Source organism: Sprattus sprattus, assembly GCF_963457725.1.
Source record: "Sprattus sprattus genome assembly, chromosome: 2".
Lineage (NCBI taxonomy): Eukaryota > Metazoa > Chordata > Actinopteri > Clupeiformes > Clupeidae > Sprattus > Sprattus sprattus.
In genome coordinates, this window is record NC_137921.1 from 61,547,097 (window position 1) to 61,567,936 (window position 20,840).

The 20,840-nt window shown below is 43.0% G+C and overlaps 1 protein-coding gene across 1 annotated transcript in view; it reads right to left on the minus strand.

Moving 5' to 3' along the window:
* nt5dc1 (5'-nucleotidase domain containing 1) overlaps positions 1-20,840 on the minus strand; it is a gene marked incomplete at its 5' end in the record, with an annotated part of 55,171 nt that overhangs the window by 17,203 nt on the left and 17,128 nt on the right. Inside the window, 2 exons of the mRNA XM_080860438.1 lie at positions 1,116-1,213; positions 3,398-3,572. Coding sequence (XP_080716564.1) covers positions 1,116-1,213; positions 3,398-3,572 — 273 coding nt within the window. The remainder of the gene's footprint in view (positions 1-1,115; positions 1,214-3,397; positions 3,573-20,840) is intronic.

A 20,840-nucleotide genomic window follows, 5' to 3' on the forward strand; every position in this document is an offset into this window, starting at 1 on the left:
AGGTGCTTCAGAGAGAAGTACCGCATATCTGCAGCAGAGGGTCAGTTGGGGAGTGACACGAGGCAGTAACGAGCTGGCCTGAGATGACAGAGGAGCAGACCACCAGACACGGTGGCCAGTTGTGCCTGCGTGGCGGGGCTCAGACCACCACCACACGGTGGCCAGTTGTGCCTGCGTGGCGGGGCTCTGACAATGAAGGGGGGGGAGTTTCTAGTCTGCCGACTTGCTCAATTTCAGCCTCATCCCCTTCCACATGATCTCGCTCAGGAAACTGATCCAGATGGGGAGCGACCAAGAATGACAGACTGATACGAGTGCAGCAGAGGAACACCAGCTGAGACGGGGCTCAGCCAACCCCAGAGTTCGCCTCGAGGTACAAATCTGAATAGGAGCGCTGAGCCTCAGATACAATGGGTACAATCATAAGTTCTCATTTCAAACATCTGCAAGGAGCCTGTGGGACACAGCGTGGCATTATAGAGATGGGAAGAAAAACACGCTGTGCTCACGCTGCAATTAAACCCGATGCAAGAAAAATACGGCAAGGGCCAAGCCCACTTACTGATTAGGATATTTGAGCCTGGGATACTATCTGAAGAATAACAGTTTAGTCAGCATGTTTCTTCTCAAACAGGAAATTCTGGGACGCAGTCCTACCAGAACCTTCCAAAATCAGCTCAGGGAGTTCAGAGGGCTAAGAAAGGGAAAGTGTGCAGTAATCCCTCTCACAAGGTCTGCAGTTTGGGAAAATAGGCCACAGTATGGCAGCATGACCTGTAGCTAGGCAAGACCAGTTTGGAGAGTCCTGGTCCTTTGCAAGAGGTGCACTATTTGAATCACATTGACTAACAACCGCCAAGCTAGTCAGTTAGGAGAAAAAAGGCATTTACAAAGACAAATTCATTCTAAAGATTTCATCCAATTCAAAATGATTTCTGGCCCTCCAACCACAACACACAAGAGCACTAAGAGGATTCACATGTACTTTTAGTCAGCCTACGACGCACAACATGTATATATAGTCCACATACTGTGGTAACATCACATGATATATTCAGCAATATGTATAATTGTATTGTTGTAAGTGTCAGTACACTGGCCACTCTATTACTCACCCAGTGTTCTGAAAGGCCTCTGCTGAGGCACCAGCGAGAAGAAGCCGGGCTTCAAGGCATTGGTGATTATGACATCAAACAGCTCCTCAAAGTCTTTCCTGAAAAAGTCACAGTAGAAAAATATTCAACATAGCTAAGCCTGAGGTCACACTTTGGCCAGTGTGAGCCGTTTGGACGGAATAAAACATTGCCTTTCATGTAAATATGACTCTGTGGAACACAGTGTGTGGAATAAAAAAAAATAAGAGCTGGAATGCGTCTAAACTAAACATAATTGAGAGGGAGGGAGACTGCATGCAGAGTCCTTCGAGGGTTAGTGGGGATATTGTTTTAAAGTTCTCCGTCCAAATGCCCCCAGAAGAAGCATCCTGTCTCTGGGGCTTTTCTTCAAGAAGAGCTGCCTCATGGATGTAGCGCGGGCTGTGTTTGCCCCTCTCTGCTCCCTGACTTAGCTACTTATTTCAAGGGAAAAGACTGCAGGCATTCCACTGCAGGCTTACGTGGACAGATGGAGCTGAAACCAAGTCAGGTCATGAGAAGGAGACCATAAACCCCTTTATCACACAGATGGGAAAGCCACATGGAGGGAAATCAGGTTTCAATTAACAAATGCCAGATTAAGTGAAATATGACTGCTTGGGAATTTCCAAAACAATTCCTGCAACAATTGTCTGGACAGGATTTGATATTAGCTATTACTAACTAGATTAGACAAGCCAATATAGAAGAAATGAGAAGAGGAAAAAAAAGGGGGAAGAAAGTGAGGATGAAGAAAAAGAAGAAGCCAAAGTAATAACTCCGAATGGGTAATAAAAACTCCATCTTTGATGATGATGGCACACTGCTCTACACATCCTCGGCAGATGCGTGAGCACATTCTCCTGTCATAAGGAGGTCAGAAAGTAGGGCAGCAAAGGTGACAGGAAGCTAGGAGGTAGTTGCAGTCTGGTTGTGCGGCACATCGTAGCTGGTGCATACAAGCCCAGGGCTCCCAGATCTCAGAGGCCTAAGAACGTGTGGCCTCTCCCAGGAGGCATGTACTTTGACAGGCCACAGGAAAACAGTGCCTCACTGACAGATTCAGGACCCAGCTGAGTGACTGAACGCTTTCCTCCAGATGGTCAGGGGTGGATATGCCTGCTGGTATGGGCTTAGAGGAGGCCTCAGGGGAGGAAGGGTGGTGGTGGTAGTGGTGGTGGTGGTGGTGGTGGTGCAGTGCTTAAGCTACAGCACTCAACAGAAAGGTTCATATACAGGCCAACGTATGCCACTGAACAAAGCCCTCTTATTCACAGTTCTTCTGATGGACAGGACCCTGCCTGATAGGCCTGTTCCCCCCCGCCCCCCCAAGCTTATTGTGACATAAATCTATGTCTCCAGGTCTTGTTAACCTGCTCTTATCAATACGGCCCTATGCTCTGGTACAGCGACCAACCTGCGTGGCAGAGGTGGCACATGTTCAGAGGTGAAAGGTCACTAGGACACCAGGGACAGCAGGAGCAGCTGTGGCAGCAGGGGCTTCTGGGAGAGCAGCGAGCGAGCGGCCATGCCTGGTTATTTGACAGGAAATTACTGAGGGGAAAACTTGTGCCACAGGAATCCCCAGAGACCCGGCGGGCGTCCAGAATGAACGCCTTTCCCCTTCCAAACCCCCCACCACTGAGCAGCTCCCCCCCTTCCACACAATGCTCAGTCCCCCCCACACTGTCATAACACAAGCTGCGGACCCTCTGGCCAGGTGGTTGCTGGACACACTACCACTCTGGACTGGGGCCATTTTAATATAACAGAGCTTCTGTGGGGCTGGAGCTCTGATAAACTAGCACACATGTCTCTGTGAGACATCTGCTTAAGAGCCTGGCCAAGGCTGTAAGAGGGAACGGGCTCTAATAACAGGCTGCCGACCACAGCCAGCACCACCACAGCCACAGACAAAGGACAGAGCCCCAATAGCAACCGCTTACACTGGTAGTGCTGATGGGATGAGTGGGCTGCGGGTGGGAGGTGAGTGTGTGAGTGTGTTTATATGTGTGAGTGAGTGTGTGTGTGTGTTTACATGTGCGAGTGAGTGTGTGTGTGCTTGTGTGTTTGTATGTGTGAGTGTGTGAGTGTGTGTGTGTGTGTGTGTGTGTGCGTTTGTGTTTGTATGTGTGAGTGTGTGTGCGTGTGTGTTTGTATGTGTGAGTGTGTGTGTATGTGCGAGAGAGAGCGTTACGCAACTGCCAAGGGTTGATGAGTTGATAGGGCGGAGGAGGAAGTGGAGTGTGCTGGAGGTGACTCACCCCAGGATGTGCTCACAGATCAGTCTGCAGTAGTCGCTGTGGGAGCTGGTGATGAGGAGCAGCACCTTGCCGGCGTCCTTCATCCTGCGCAGCCAGGCCTTGACTGCGTCTGAGCAGGGCTGCAGGTAGCGGCCTGGGTTCTGCTTCACGCTGGGGAAGTACGTCCCAGCATCCTCTGATGGAAAAAAACACAAACAGTAGGATTAACTACAAATGTCAGTGTTTTTTTCTAATGTTGCTCCTTATGTGTACGGAGGTTGTGTTGACTAAATGCATCACACATAGGACAAAATACTTTAACTTTGATCCTCCTTGGCCCACTGAGACGCTAGCTAACAACCATCCAATCAGGAGCTGGTACCATAGTAGGAGTAGGTACCATATGAGCAGTAAATACAAATCACAGACACAGAGAAGGTACCATCTGAGTAGTAAGTAAAAATCACAGACACAGAGTAGTATATGAGGAGTAAATACAAATCACAGACACAGAGTAGTATATGAGGAGTAAATACAAATCACAGACACAGAACACCATATGAGGAGTAAATACAAATCACAGACACAGAGTAGGTACCATCTGAGGAGTAGATACAAATCACAGACACAGAGTAGGTACCATATGAGGAGTAGATACAAAACACAGACACAGAGTAGGTACCATCTGAGGAGTAGATACAAATCACAGACACAGAGTAGGTACCATATGAGGAGTAGATACAAAACACAGACACAGAGTAGGTACCATATGAGCAGTAAATACAAACCACAGATACAGAGTAGGTACCATATGAGCAGTAAATACAAATTACAGACACAGAGTAGGTACCATACGATGAATAGTTTATACATTGTTCTACATGGTATTACAAAGAGAGTTGTGATGTAATTTATCTGTAGATATAACCATGGCGCCAACGTTAAAATAACGTTTGGCCAGTGGAAGTGTAGGCCAGATGCTGGACTCAGTAGGGAGTGAGTATTTACTTTTGTACTTTGCTGCACTGTAATAGCTTAACCATTGATATGGGTATGGCTGCAGTATATTTAGTCATCATAACCATATATCTGGTCAGCTTCCTTCAGTTAAGTTAGTCAGTTAATGTGGTTAGTGATTCAGTCATTTTACAATCATTTCCCAACAACCGCCATCCAAATAACACATTCCACAGGATTCTGTTCTGTTCCCTGTGAGAAGCGTGATGACTCATCCTCCCACTGATTTCATTAGAATATAATACGCAGAAGATGCTTCAATTCACAGTTCATACGCTGGCTTAGAAAAACAAAAATACTTTAAAGGCTAAGTTTTACGAAATCAGTGCTAACGAGGGATAAAAGAGGCCAATAAGGAATCTGAGGAAGAACTTCAATCATCGCCTTCACTGACACACATGGTTGCATTAAAGTATTTTTTTCACAAAACCAAAAACAAAGGTTAAACTAAATGTTCACAATTTCAGTAAACAATCCCATCTGTCTAGATATTGCAGGTGTTTGATGTTTTCCCAAAGCCTGTCGCTGACATTACCTCAGGTGACTTAAGCAGCCCGTGAAGCAGGTCTGAGGTCAACATTTGGAATTAATTAGAGATTAAGTGAGACATGAAAAAGGCAAAACTATACTCCCCCCTCAAAGGACATTAAGCTGCCAGCACAGGAAGTGCGTTAGTGTTTACAATGGGGAGAAAGAATGTGGAGCGTATGTGAGAAGTGGGACACGGCTATTTTCATAAGAAGAGGGAGAAAAGGCTTCAGAGAGCACGCAGCACACCCGAAACAGACACAGCATAGAGGAGGCCACCAGGGGCTCACCTGGGGGCTCAGCACAGGTTCTAACGCACCACAGTGGGGGCGTCACAACAGACTCCTATCCTCTTCTACAGACTCCTATCCTCTTCTACAGACTCCTATCCTCTTCTACAGACTCCTATCCTCTTCTACAGCACAAGCCTGTGGCTTGTGGGGTGAAATGGTGGTCAGGAAATACTAAAGGGTACAGACCCAGCTGAAACCACACTCAAATCTGTACATTTCTCAGCACTGAAGCTCAGTCGGTTGGAAAATTGTGTTGTGCCTAACTGTGCCTAACAATCATTAAAGTGTCTCTAACATGTCTTGATGATGTTCTTCAAAGCTTTGACCTGGCTAAGGCCTCAGCTTTAACTTCCATTAAAAAGCGAACCCTTCTCATAACACACATGGCAGAAATGTGAGATGATTTTTCTACCAACACTACCCTCTGGTGGTAGAGTCAACACACTTCAACCCTAAGGGTACCAATGTCCACCCTAGTTGTCAATAACAGTGATTCTGTCATGTCCACAAATGTTTTGCATGAGTATTATTACCAGACATTTTGACTAGCCAGTTATTAATGTATTCATTTTTTATTAGTGCTGTCAAACGATTAAAATATTTAATCGCGATTAATTGCATTTGTTATAGTTAACTCAAAAACATTTTTTTTTATCTATTCTAAAATGTCCCTTCAATTATTTTTTTCCATAATTTTTATTTTATTTTAATGCTCTTATCATGGAAAAGTCGATTGGCTTGCTTTATGCAATGTTTTATTTTATTGATAAACAACATTGCCAAACAGGGCGGTACAAAATGTAATTATAAAGTGCACATTTCAGATAAACAAGGACTCAGCCTATAGTGCAGTTAAACCATGGCTTAATAGTTTCTTTTTTCCAAGTTTGCTTCGACATAGAAGTCAGGCCTCTTATTTCAAAAACAATGAACTGTAACAGTTAGGTTACCAATAAAAGGTAAGCCTACTACTTCTGTGCTTTCAGCCAGCTGCCTGTTGACATTTTCAGTCAGCAGTGAAGCTCACTTCTTTTGCACAACACAACTTTTAAAAGGTAAACTTTCTATTCAGAAGCTTTTTATCATCCATTTCACCGTATCACGCTCACCATTCACTCAAACCGTAACGTTAGCCTACTACACAGTTTGCGAGGCCAAAAAGAACGTTAATCTAAAAAAAATAATAATAAAATGACCTGCGCGATAAAAAAATTGACGGCATTAAAATGGGTTTGCGTTAACACCGTTAATAACGCGTTAAACTGGCAGCACTATTTTTCATACATTTCACCAGGCAAAACCCCTTGGTTGATGCATATAACACAGCAACCATGAGATCATTCACAATTAGCCTAGTGTGAACTGGACACAGAGTTGCTGCAAGACTTGGAAATAATACCCTAGTCCTGATTGAAGTTTGACTCCCCTGCACGCATTCATGAAACAAAACAGTGCACAATACACTTTCCACTATTACTTTCAATTGATGCTCACACTTAACAACGGTTAACAACTTAACAGTTTTTTTTCATCCCTCTTATTTGTCTATTCTCTATGAAACATGTTTGTCATATTGATCAATACTGATCAGTGTGGGTTAATGTAGGTCATGGTAGGTACTACATAGTTTCTTTTCCCCACTAAGGCCAAATTACTAAGGCTGCTCACATAACATCATAACAGTGGAGATGCTACCGAACTGCCAATCCCTGTAGCCTACATCTGGACCTCAGCACAGCTAGGGGTGTGATGTAGCCTACATCTGGACCTCAGCACAGGTAGGGGTGTGATGTAGCCTACATCTGGACCTCAGCACAGCTAGGGGTGTGATGTAGCCTACATCTGGACCTCAGCACAGCTAGGGGTGTGATGTAGCCTACATCTGGACCTCAGCACAGCTAGGGGTGTGATGTAGCCTACATCTGGACCTCAGCACAGCTAGGGGTGTGAGGTAGCCTACATCTGGACCTCAGCACAGCTAGGGGTGTGAGGTAGCCTACATCTAGACCTCAGCACAGCTAGGGGTGTGAGGGGTGTGATGTAGCCTACATCTGGACCTTAGCACAGCTAGGGGTCTGAGGATGGTGCTGTAGCCTACATCTGGACCTCAGCACAGCTAGGGGTGTGAGGGGTGTGATGTAGCCTACATCTGGACCTTAGCACAGCTAGGGGTCTGAGGATGGTGCTGTAGCCTACATCTGGACCCCAGCACAGCTAGAGTGGTGCCTCAGTGGTCTGTATGGTACACTTCCGGACAGAGGGACAGAACATTCAAATTGAACTCACAGAACATTCTGTATTGTCAGCATCTAGGGCCTCAACTATCAAATTGTTTTGAATTTGAGTATTCTGTCGAATATTTAATCAATTAGACGAGTAATCGGATAAAAAGTACTTTTGTGTTTTTAAACAACATCATCAATGGTGCGCCGCATGAGAGGCCTGTTAAAATGATCCAGCAATTGGCTGTAATTCCCGACAAAAGCAGGTTTTTATTCCAACTATACACTAGGGCTGCAACCATTACTCAAGTATCTTCAATTATTTGATTACAAAAAATATGCATGCCTACCCAACTTAAAGCATGCCTACAGAGCAGCACCCCTCCCCCACTTAAGACAGTCAGACCACCTTTCACTACTCCTCATCCCGGCATACACACCGCTCATGAGGAAGACAAAACCTTACATAAAGACCATACACATCTGGCCCAAGGGACATATTCACTGCACACTGATCCCCATTTCACTAATTGTGAGACTTCTAGCACCAATTGGCTGGACCTCTGTTGAATTAAGTCAGTCACTTTAAAGGGGGTGCAAACTTGCAATCACTTATTTTACATTACGTATTTTAATTTAATTGATATTACTGTGTAGAATTTTTTTTCACTTTGACATTGAAGAGGGCTTTTTTGTGAACTTTTTTAGTCAAAAAAGCCAACTTATATTGACAATGTTTGATTTATAAAAGCAATAAAAGGGAAAGCATCCAAGGGGGTGAATACTTATGCAAGGCACTGTATGCCATCTCAGTCACCTTTCATATGTGTATAAACAAAATGTAACTATTTATTGTAAGTACGTGCAATCTATGCCACCGTTCATTGAACTCTTAACATATATATATTTTTTTTTTCCATTCTTTTTAGCTATTTGTACTATTGTTGTGTTATATGTTGTCCCTCGTTGCACCAAAGTAGTATGCAGATACAATGCCAATAAAGGATTCTATTCTATTCTACAACAGCACTCCAGAACTACAGTACAAAATGCTTCATGAACTGTGACTGTTCCCATTGATTCATTTTTAAATCAGCACTAATATAAGATCAGTGCTAATATATCCGATCCAGTTGTCAAATACAATTATAGGAAAAACTGAACTCCATGCTTTTCATTATTTTAATTCAGTCAAAAATCCATATTGTGCCCATTTAGTGTCCCCTACATAGTAGTCTTTTAAATGTACAGACAATTCTTTTGCTAAAATGTGTCTGGATATTTCTCAACAGTTGATCAATCACCACTTGTTTTCAATTGCAAATATCACTTACACCAGTTTGTAAATATAAACCATCTGGAAATCTGCTTGACCCTATCCATCACATAAAGTGTTTATGTTTCTCTTCATTCACACATTGCTTGTGTCCCTCCACCTAGGCTGCGACCCAGGTGACTACAGCTGTCAAGGTCACTGGAATCATGTGTGTAAGATAATTTCAGTTCAGTATAGTTTTATTAGGAAGAATAGGTACAATCTTTGAAATGTCTTGTTCAAAAACCATGGCCTCAGAGTGAAAGGTCAGGTCACTGCAACAGTAGCTTAACTGTCCAGGACACAAGATGGTTGCCTAGGACAGAAGAGGATGGGACTTATGATACATTGTAGGCCCCTAGGGAGATAACATGGTCACATGGGCATGTTTAACACCACCTATGACACATTTATGTCTAATGTAATCTAATTGATACATTAGGGTAGCGAACCCATGATCCAATGACCTATTTGATTTGAGGGGCCCATCAATGACATCAGAAAAGAGACACTATAAGAACTGTACTTTCACATCAGAGCAGAACTCCGGAGATCTCCTTTTGTGTTGACTTGATGAAATTGGTCTTGTTAACTCAACTGTATTTGTGCTGCAATTTATCAAGTAAAGCTCTACCTTGTTAAAACAAAACTTCGTGCTGGTGTATTTTCCAAGCCCTAAACCATCACGCAGAGAATACAAGATTTTCTCTAACATGTGTGACATCCGCCAGAGTACAGGCAGAAATGCTGCCCTCTTCTGGATAATTCTGGGTACTGCATCTGACCTTATGAAATACAATACCTCCATGCTGTTGATCTCCCACATGATCATGCAAACATCAGGCTTCAATTTAAAACAAAAAACACAGACACGATTGTTTTTTTGGTTTGAAGCACAATTAAACCATTAGGATATACATTTTTGTTGATACAGTTTGTTTTTCTACCTCAGCCTAATCACTTATCACTCCCATTTCAGTTTAAAAGGATCAACTTAATTGTAATATTTTACTAAGTTTATGGCTGTGCTTAGTATTGTGCAAAACATGAACTAACTATTCACCCATTCAAAGCCTGGAGGCTCAGGTAAATAACTATTGTAAAGATGAAAGCTAGTAGTACCAACTAGCTCCAGTGTACACCATGATCTTTACTACATCCCTGGCCCAAGCTGTCGTCCCATCTTGCTTTAAAAAGTCAATCATTGTACCGGTGCCCAAAAATAGTAAACCATCATGTTTGAACGATAACCGTCCAGTGGCCATGACATCTGCAGTGATGAAATGTTTCGAAAGGCTGGTGAAAAATTACATCTGCACCTCCCTGCCAAACTCGTTCGACCCCCTCCAGTTTGCATACAAAGCAAACAGAAGCAGAGACGATGCCATCTCCAACCTGCTAAACACCACTCTTACTCATCTGGATGGTGGGGGGTGGGGACGACTATGTGAGAATGCTGTTCTTTGATTACAGTTCATCTTTCAATACCATAGTCCCCCTCCGCCATGATCGACAAGATGAGGTCGCTGGGGATCAACACCCAAATGTGCAACTGGGACCGTAGAGGGAGGTGTAACCTCTGGGCCGCTGACCCTCAACATAGGTTCCCCCCAGGGGTGCGTTCTGAGCCCGTTGCTGTATAACATCTACACCAGTGGCGGCTAGTGGTTTTTAAAGTGAGGGAGGAAGAACTGTGCGCCTGGTTGCCATTGGCCTGCTTATTCCGTTGGTGGCATAAGTATGTGAGATACAAGTTGTTTCAGGGTGTTTTTGTGGCCTACAGTACTACAAAATAGCAGGCAGGGATACAATTGATACAAAGCCACCAGTGTGGCACCATTGTACTTAAAAAGCTGGTGGGCAGCATGTCTTTGGACTAGACAAGGCCAGATGAAAGGATGCAAAGCCAATAAGTCAAATCAGGCCTACTAAATTCTAAATTTTGGGCTTACCATTTGGCCTATTTTCCCCCTTAATTACTAAAGCTATTAAGGTTATTATTTGACTAATTTTATTTTCAGCTGAAATTGTTTTAAAAAAATGAAGACACAAGACCAAAAGTGATGCCATTTAAAATGCATCATGCTCTGAATCATTCACTAACATCCTTTCCACAATATTAAACAACAAGTAACAAAGGCAACAAGTAAGAGAACATTATTTCAGAACTATTAACATTAATCAGATAATGCCAGATTATTACAGCTATCACTCAAAGTAGCCTTGTATGAGGCCAATGCCCAAATTACAAGTAGGCTAATTACAATACGAAACACATCGCGTTCTGAAACATTCATTTACAATTTCCATTCAGAATTTCAGCTGAACGTGAACAGTCAGACTAACAATAGGCGTATGAACGATTTAAACAAAACAGTACAGCCGATTGTTTTTTATGGTACCAGTGAGCTATAAGTATTTCGCCTACCAGTTAGCATTATACGGCAGCGGTTTTACCATTGGGTTTAGTGACTTGGATTTTTGGAAGAGGTTTCCCCGTTGTTTTGATACTAACCTTCTCTCTGTAGCTCAATGAATGAAACGGTTTGTTCAATAAAACATGAACAATATCTTCGTTCTCCATTGCACGTCCTCTTTATTTGCAATCTTTCTACAACAATCTTTAAGGGTGACATGTTATCGATATCCTTCTGCAGAATGGTTGAAGAGGGAAACTTCTTTTGGTATTAATGTCGAATCCCCTCCCTCCAACGCCAAATCCGTTGTTTATTGGTTAAGCGATGTCGGCGCAGATTCAGACGCTAGGGAGGTCTTTCCTCCCCTTGGCAATGTAAGTCAATGAGCCCCAAGAACCGCCAGTATCAGAGACAGATTCCATTGATTTCAATGGGAGCCAAAGGGAGGACGTCCTCCGTGCAGTAATTTCTTGTTACGATAGGGGGTGCTAATGTTATTTTAACTCAGGGAAACAAATTATAATATGCATAGTATTAAATACTGATATCAAACTGCATTTTTAAAGGAGTTTAGTTAGTTCAATTTCAAAAATACATTCTCAAAAAGTTTGGGGAGGTTCTTCCTCCGTTTCCTCAATGGAAGAACCTCCTCTGATCTACACCTATGACTGCACAGCCTCCGGAAGCTCAACCTCCATCATTAAATTTGCCGACAACACCGTGGTGTTGGGTCTAATCTCCGATAACAACGAGCAGCCCTACCAGAACCAAGTGGCAGACCTGGCACTGTGGTGTCAGTCCAACAATTTGGCCCTAAATATCAAGACAAAGGAAATGGTGGTGGACTTCCGGCGGATGCAGGACAGCGGGTACACCCGCCTCACCATCAGCGGGGAGCCTGGGGAGAGGGTCCCTAGTTTTAAGTACCTGGGGGTGCACCTCACTGAAGACCTAACCTGGACCCTCCACACACAACACGTGTCAAAGTCATCAAGGCAGCAGCTGCACTTCCTCCGAAAGCTTAGGAAATTCAAGGTCTCCCCTCCTTCTACTCCTCAGCTGTGGAGAGCGTCCTCACAGGATGCATCTCCGTCTGGTACGGAAGCTGTACCGCCCAAGACCAGGCCAACCTTCAGAGGGTAGTGCGCTCAGCCGAGCGGACTATCAGAGCGTCCCTACTCAGCGTAAATTATATCTACTCCTCAGCTGTGGAGAGCGTCCTCACAGGATGCATCTCCGTCTGGTACGAAAGCTGTACCGCCCAAGACCAGGCCAACCTTCAGAGGGTAGTGCGCCCAGCCGAGGGGAACTATCAGACCGCCCTACTCAGCGTAAATTATATCTACCACAAGAGGGTGGACTCGAGGGCAAAAAACAATATGAGGGATGACACACCACCCAATGCCAGCCTCTTCACCCTATTTTTGCACAGTGTGGAGAGTAGACCCTTTGAGATTTTACTTTAATTTATTGTATGTGACAAATAAAACACTTGAACTTGAACTTGAAAGGATCTATGGTGCTAAATGTGACAGTTTCATCTTTTACTCTGGCGTATGCAGTATGTATTGGAACCGGTTGCTCTTGGTCAGGATTTGAATCATATATGCTGTATGTAGTTAGTGAACAGATATGTCTCGAAGAAAACAAAACTGATTTGTACTTTACAAATGCAATCAAGCAAAGGTAGCGGAGATTACTACGAAGAGATAAACAGCTGTGCGCGTTATACGAGTGTCCGTCCAGTTATGGGAAATGCTTGGGGAGGAAACGTGAGCTTTTTCTCGTGAGGGAATAAAAGCATCTTCCAGGAGGAGGTTTGTTGTAAAAGATCAATTGTAGGGTGTGATGCGTGAGCTTCCCCTGCCCTTCTGCATGGTCACGTGTCACACAGATCGCACATGGTGACATCACAGAGATCGCACATGGTGACATCACAGAGATCACACATGGTGACATCACACAGATCAAACATGGTGACATCACAGAGATCACGCAGTGACGCAGCCAATGTTGCTATCCGCTGACTCCATGCTGAGAGCTTAGCATTCCCCCTCATGAGATGTTGCTGCTCTGAACCAGACAAAGATGGCAGAAGTGAAGATTCCTGGCTATGTAGACATGGCTAGGTAATGTAGAACCAAATGAGTATATGATGTGGTAAGTGGATCTCTGCCTGTCGCTGTCAGATGTACCCTCTGACCAGTTTTCTTGACATGTGGTTCTCCCACTGGAGATCATGCAAGACTGTAGTTTCACAAAACCTGAAAGGATGTAACAGTAATAATGGTAGAGCTTTTTAGAACAATAATGGGAGATAGATGGGTGCATTACTTAAGGCAAATTGCATCTTCATGTGTAGAGCTTCAAGTGGTTCAAAGTGCACCAGGTTATCAGGTTATCAGGTTCTCCTGTTGGCCATTGGCACCTCAGGGATGATGTTTTGAAAGCAGAGCAGAAATCAACAAAGAGTTATGATCAATGCACCAAAAGAGTGTCATGACGCAGTACGTTGTGGAGGCCTGGATGTCCGTAAGGTCATCTACAGATCTGTTCATCCTACCAGCAAACTGCAGAAAGTCAAGAAGAGATGTGCATTGTGGATTTCAGGAGTGACCTGACCAGACATCCCATTTACAGTGATATTAATAACTATTGTAACATAAAAACGATCATCATTCTAGGCTGAGTACCATTGCATTCCGTGATTAGAAATCCCCTGGAATGGACAACAGCATAGCAAACGACCGTTGATTATGAGACTTAATGCATGGGTGTTTGATAGTTTCTCTGCTCATAATCCAAACAGGCACAGCAGATCCAGCAGGTGGTGCTGTTGGATGTTTACAGTATCTCTCCAAAGAATCATTCGCTCACTCTGCCCCATGTCTATTTCGGCCTCCCTCTCTCCTCCCTTTATTCCTTTACCCTCTTCATCACACACACATACCAGCTACCACAAGCTAATGCAATAGCAATTCCAACAAAGCAATATGATCTGCAATTTACCAAATGTTGCAATTTTTTGCCAAATCAAAATCTTCAATACGTAATTAACTTAAGTAATTAAAGTTCTTGCAAGTTGTGTGGGTGACTTGGGGTCATTTCTGCAATGTGTCATACTGTGTGATGCTCAAAGGTAATTTTCTCCGGAGATAAACATCCTCTCTGACAAAAGAGATGGCAAGAAATTAGGGACATACACAAGCAGAGAGAGAGAGAGAGGGAGGGAGGGAGGGAGGGAGGAGAGAGAGAGAGGGAGATAGAGGGAGAGAGAGCGAGAGGGAGCATGAGAGTCTGTGGCCCTTGGGTGGACACCGTTCTGCAGGAGATCTTATCCTGCCCTGCTAACTGAGCTGGCTGTTCCGTGAGAATCAAAGCCTACAAAATGTCCAGCTTTACAAAAACAAAATTTGGACTTTTTTTTTAAGCACAGAGGCAATTTCCCTTGACCACCCACAATTGGTAAACGCTCATGGTTTTAGAAAGTGGAAAAGCATTTACAGGAAGTTATTTCAGACCATTCTCACAGAAGAATAGTTTGTCCAAGAATGTCCTACTGAACATCAAAGCAATTTCACCTGCGTAAGAGACATGCTCCCTCCACACTCTTAAAATACGACAAGTAGAGAAAGCCCACTACATCATAATATTATTATAAATATTTGACAGCTTCTTGGCTTCAACAGACAGAAATTCTGACAGAAGAAATGTAGCCATTGCAAAAAAGTCTAGAAATATTCTGTAGGTAACTCTGTCAGTTAAGAGAATGTTGTGATACTTGTGTCTGAGACACAGAACAGGTCACACACCCAAATGTTCTCGTCTCTTTCTGTACAATGTGGAGACCCACAGCAGACACAAAAGGATGTGTAGGAGACTGTCTCATGCCAAAGGGAACTTTCTCCATCAGTCCCATATTTTATGGAGACAGAGAGAGAGAGAGAGAGAGAGAGAGAGAGAGAGAGAGAGAGAGAGAGAGAGAGAGAGAGAGAGAGAGAGAGAGAGAGAGAGATACTAGTTTAATATAGACTCACAACAATCCCATTTTCAAAGAGCACAAGCACGGGATGTGAGATATCATTAGTCTATCAAAGTGCAAATTACAATCCAGAGCAGAGCCATTTCCAACCGCAGGCAGGGCTACGAAAGAGCTAACTGCCTTTTATCATTCCCAAAATCAGAACTGAAGTCTTGTAATAGAAGTGCTTCAGTATTACTATACTATCATGACACTGAAGATCACGGACTGTCTCTAAGGTAAAGAGAGAGAGCTGCCAGTCACTGGACTGAGTTCAGTAAAAAATACATTGTCCATGTCAACACATATCAAGTCAAGTCGAGTCATACATCATATATGCCAAGTAAGTCCCATGTATTCATTCAGCGTGCACAACTAGTGCATTCTTAGCCAACAGTCAAAGAAGCATATTTCCTCACACAGAAAGCTATAATCTTGCATGTTGTTGTAAAGATACCTTACCTCACTTAACCTTCACACATTACCTCACCCTACCTATTTTTACCATGGGAAACCTACTCAATCTTTCAATTCTTGCCAAATGTACCAAAAGTACCACAGAGTGCAGCCCCAGGGCATGTGCCCCCTGTTGTGTATGGCAGATGACAGGAAGAGCCTTCATTTGTGGCCATGGTGGCGATAAGTATAAGATTCGCTCTGAAGCAAATCCTTTTTTTCCTCTTCGCTCCCTGCGCTGCTACAGTCATGCCCAAAGTCATGTGACAGTCTGCCTTCTCTAAAACTTCACTCCCAACTCTGGTCTCTTCCTGAGGATGAGCTCCACGGCAGACGCTCGGCACATGCGGAGAAGCCCACACCTCCACCGGGTGACCACTAACTCCCTGCCTGCCTCGCTGTGCCGGGTCAGACAGATTACAATCCACTGGAGTGGCCAGCCATGTGAATGGCCGCGTTTGGTGATTCAGCATCACATTATTGGCATCAAACCCTTTTCTTCCCCAACCACTCATGCTCTCATGCGCTCACTCTCATGCTCTCTCTCTCTCTCTCTCTCTCTCTCTCTCTCTCGCCTTTAGTGAACGTGGCAAAGAGCAGTTTTCCAAACTAAATTGGACAATTCAACCATGAAAAGCCCTTGCGTTGACTGGAAAAAGAATGTTCTCTTCATCATACTCATGAAGTAAATTTCCTTCACGGATGAAGTTATCACAGGCAAAACACTAATGAAGTTATCACAGGCAAAACACCAATGAAGTTATCACAGGCAAAACACCAATGAAGTCATCACTGGCAAAACACTAATGAAGTTATCACTGGCTAAACACCAATGAATTTATCACTGGCATAACACCAATGAAGTTATCACTGGCAAAACACTAATGAAGTTATCACAGGCAAAACACTAATGAAGTTATCACTGGCAAAGCACTAAATTCATTGGAATCTGGATGGTTAAGTATTTCCGTGTGTGCCTTACCACAATTTACTAAATGTAGATTTGTTTTCTACACCAGTTGAAATGGTAACCTCTAGTGACAGAAAAAGCAAAGCAAATATAGGCATTGACCAAATGAGAAAAGAAGAATGCGTGGCAATGAAGAAATGCGAGAGCGGTTTCTGGGATATCCAAGTGAGGTGAAGGAGGGAGACGCTGACGCCAGTTGCACAGTCATGCCCCCTCTGAGGGAAACGTGTGGACTTCAATCTGTCATTACAAAAACCCAAGCTAGGCATCAACATGCCTGGGTGGGTCTAGAATCTCCCTGAGGCCTAGTACTCCTAATCTCCAACTGGTGCACTTGAGATAAAGCTCACAGTGATCCCCCATAATGCCTTTATAATGCAGCTGAGAATGAATATGAAGACAATGGTGCAACTACTCCCACTAGTCCATGCCAAGTTTAGGAGCCAGACTTCAAAATGGTAAAAAAAATCTATGTTGTGAAAAAAAGTGTGATTATGAGCAATATGGCAAACAATAAGTAAACCATCAGAGGATTTAAACAAGAGCTGGGAAAAAAGACGGACAATGTTGTAATTTAGAACGTTGAAAACTGGTTTCCAGTGATCCGAAGATTGAACATTGGTTTTCCGTTGGTCAGTGTTTAAATATCTAAGACAGTACATTGCCCCTGATGACATTTGACTTCCCGACTGGAGAGATTCAGACAGATCACACCATGAGCAAACAGCAAGCCATCCCTTCCTAGATGACGAGATGTTGGTACGGCCTCCATACTTCTTTTTCTACAGAGATTTGTGTAATTGCACTGGTATGAAGTTATTCTAAAAGTTAAATGTTGACATATCGTAAATCCTCAAATAAAGACCGGGATTCAATTAGAGTCAGGCTTCAGATAGGAGCCGGGGACGTGGTCGATACGGATGAATAAAGACCGGGCCCCGAATACAGGCCGGGGGTAAAATAAAGGAGCCTATTTTACTGTAGCCTACCAGCATCAGTCCATCGGCATAAAGTAGACATCACAATTGAATGCATACAACTTCTCCTCATGTTCAATGTTGTTGGCTAATTTCATGGGCTGTTTGGTGTGTCTGGCAATTTGATATTTATAAGCCTAAATGCACGTATCGCCTACTGTTGTTTATTTGGAACGTTTTAGTTGGCTAGGTTACTTTTTCCAGAAGGGATCATACAGCAGAAGACTATGGCACTAAGGCGAAACTTTGATAATAAATTCAAAGAGACCGTGTATGTTGAAGAACATTCGGGAGAAAAAGCAGCAAAGCAGTTTGACATTGACCCGAGACGAATTCAATACTGGAAGAAGCAAAATAATGAACTGAAGGCAGCCAAAAAAGACCAGAGCACGACTAGCAGGTGGAGGTAGAAAGAAAGTTAGGTTACGTCGAATGGATTTTTGGATGACCATGATGCAGTGTCTAGAAAAAAGATTTTTCAAAATTAAGCTTTGGAAATCTTTTCCTCCGTGACTGAAATGAGACCATAACTTCGATGTTTATTGTTACGTTGACACTGCACATAAAGTGCTACGCGATGTGCAGGAAGAGTTCAACGCATATGCAATAAATGATATAAAGCCTACTGTAATTATGCCCATTATTCGATTTAAATAATACAATTCTATAACAGAAGATAAGTAAGAAATAAAGGCCTGCCCCTAATACAAGCCCGCCCCAAATAAAGACCGGTGTGCTGTGCAGCTTAAGTAAATAAAAGCCCCGGCCACAATTTGAGGATTTACGGTAGTATACTATTTTAAAAGTTAGTAAGATAGGTGACGAAAGCAGCAAACCATTTAAGCTAGCGAGAACAAAAGTAATGACATTATGGAACGTCCAGAATGGAACATCACAAAGGCAGTCTTCTGCGCTAGACACTTTCACTCAAATTACAACCTGCTGAGCACATAGATGTGTCATTACAGCAACACGCTTCTGGGAACTGACTACGCTGAATCCTGGACTAGAAAATAATGATCTGTGCACTGGTATCAGATTTCTGAAATAAGCCACTCTCACAAACAATTCAGTAAAAACACCCAGATCAACAATAATCGAGGGCCGTGCTATTTAAATCTTAAAGCAAATAAAACACCAAGCTTAGGCACATACTGCCATTGAAGAAAACAGGGAGAGACTTTAAAAGGCGGGTTTCAGCCTAAGCCCCTTCATCTCTGGCCAAACTTCACAACAGCAATAGACGAAAGAGGCCCAACTCATTAACAGATCATCAGCCTTCATTTTCAGACTGGGGGAATCATGGGAGAATCACCCCATCAATGGTCAGAAATGGCAAAAACATACCATGTTGATATGAACACAAACAGTAGTTGCAGGACTAAAACAACACATGGACCTCTCCCTCCTCGCAAACAAATACCTCCCAAAATAAACTTAGAAAACACTTGTTTATGTGTATGGCAACCTACTGCCTAACCTTGAAAGGCCTTGCTGGTCGATTTGGCTTTGAAGAGTGAGTTAAGCCGAGACTATAGCCATTAGAAAGAAAAACAAGACGTCAGCACTTATCTCAGAGGCAAACCCAACACAGACCAAAGCACAAACACAGTTATCACACTATTTACATCCTGAGAAACAACTGTGTACATTCCCACCCAGAAAAGAATTAGGCTGTTTAGCATGGACACTGGCTATGAATGGACTGATGCGTCGTCCTAAAATGACACAAATGCACCAAAAAGCTTTGAAAAGTGCATTTGTACTGGTATGTCATGATCTGACGCACTGGCCCAAATGGTTCCCTTCCTGTCTCCGAGAGAGGCTCTTTCCCAAGGATGTGTACATTTTGTGTCTGTTCTGTGCATTTACATAAAAAAAGAGAAGGGAAAAGTATCTCTAACTATCTTAAGCAAGGAAAATCCACTAGATTCTCTGTAAGAGCAAAATGATCTCAACGGCTTTGGAAGTGAATTGACAAGAGTACACAACCCTTACACAATAGCAACATGGTCTACGGATAGACCAAGTTGCTTTGAGAAATCCACCTGTCAAACATCACTTTTGCAACATGGCTGGAACAAACCCTAAGCAAACCCACTCCTCCCACTGTGGTCTGGGCCCCACTGTAGATACACTGGAAACACAGACAGTGAAACTGCCACCATCCTAATTTTTCCACAGTTTGTCTGGTAAAAGCACCAGCCCTGAATGACTTCACTAAGCATGTTTAACACACAAGCAAGGATTTTAAAACATGGAGACAGTTTCCATACCAACACAGCCAATGTGGTGCTTACACCATTCATAAATGTAAGCACACGTGTCAGAAAGACTTGCAATGAAACACTACATGTGTTAGAAAATGAAACAAATCATGAAAAGTTTGTGTAGACAATAATATACATACAAAGTTTGTATAGGGAAGTACTATTTCATAGCAAATAATCTGATCTTAACACTTGTCACAGTTCAAGTCTTCAGGCCTACGTTGATATTTGATTGTCCACCTGCTTTCAGATTGATGGCAACAAAAGAGTTGTTTTGATTCAAAGTCTAACAATTCTAGTCTTCTTTCTGTAAATATGCTGCCGTATCCAGTGAGGCTACTTGGCATACACTGTACTCTTTCCATCAACTAACTCCACTTCCGGAGAAACAACCTTCAGTTTCCGATATAACCAGCACCTGAGCCAATGATGAAAGCAAGCAAATGCTTCAACCCGGAGAATTAAACCAAAATGTGACAACAACAGCTTACATTAGACTTTGCTGAGGTGATATTTGAAAGTCCAAAGATAAGAGTAAGTTAAGATTCTAAAATCAATACTGATGTGATGAAATATGGCAGTTCATTGGTGGTAAAACACACCAGAAACTAAAGGGAAGCCTTGTCATGGTATGATTTGTCTTGGGTTTAACAGCATGACTCACTGTTGATCTTGTAATGTTGTGTACATACAGTAATCCCTCTTAACATAGTAGTGATCTTACAACATGTGTTTTTCCTTATCGACAATCTGTATCAAATCCCTTTTGCAATAGATGAAGTTGTACCGCCCAACCACCTTTCTCACACTGTAGACCTGTAGACCAATAAAAAAGAAGGGCATTACAGCCTCAATGAACAAGACCTGTAACCTCACAATTACACAAATTGATATCAATGTAAATGCAAAACCAAGAAGCAAGTGTTTGCTCATGTGTAGATAAACACTGCAGAATTGCTTAATTTCAGTGGCAGCAGT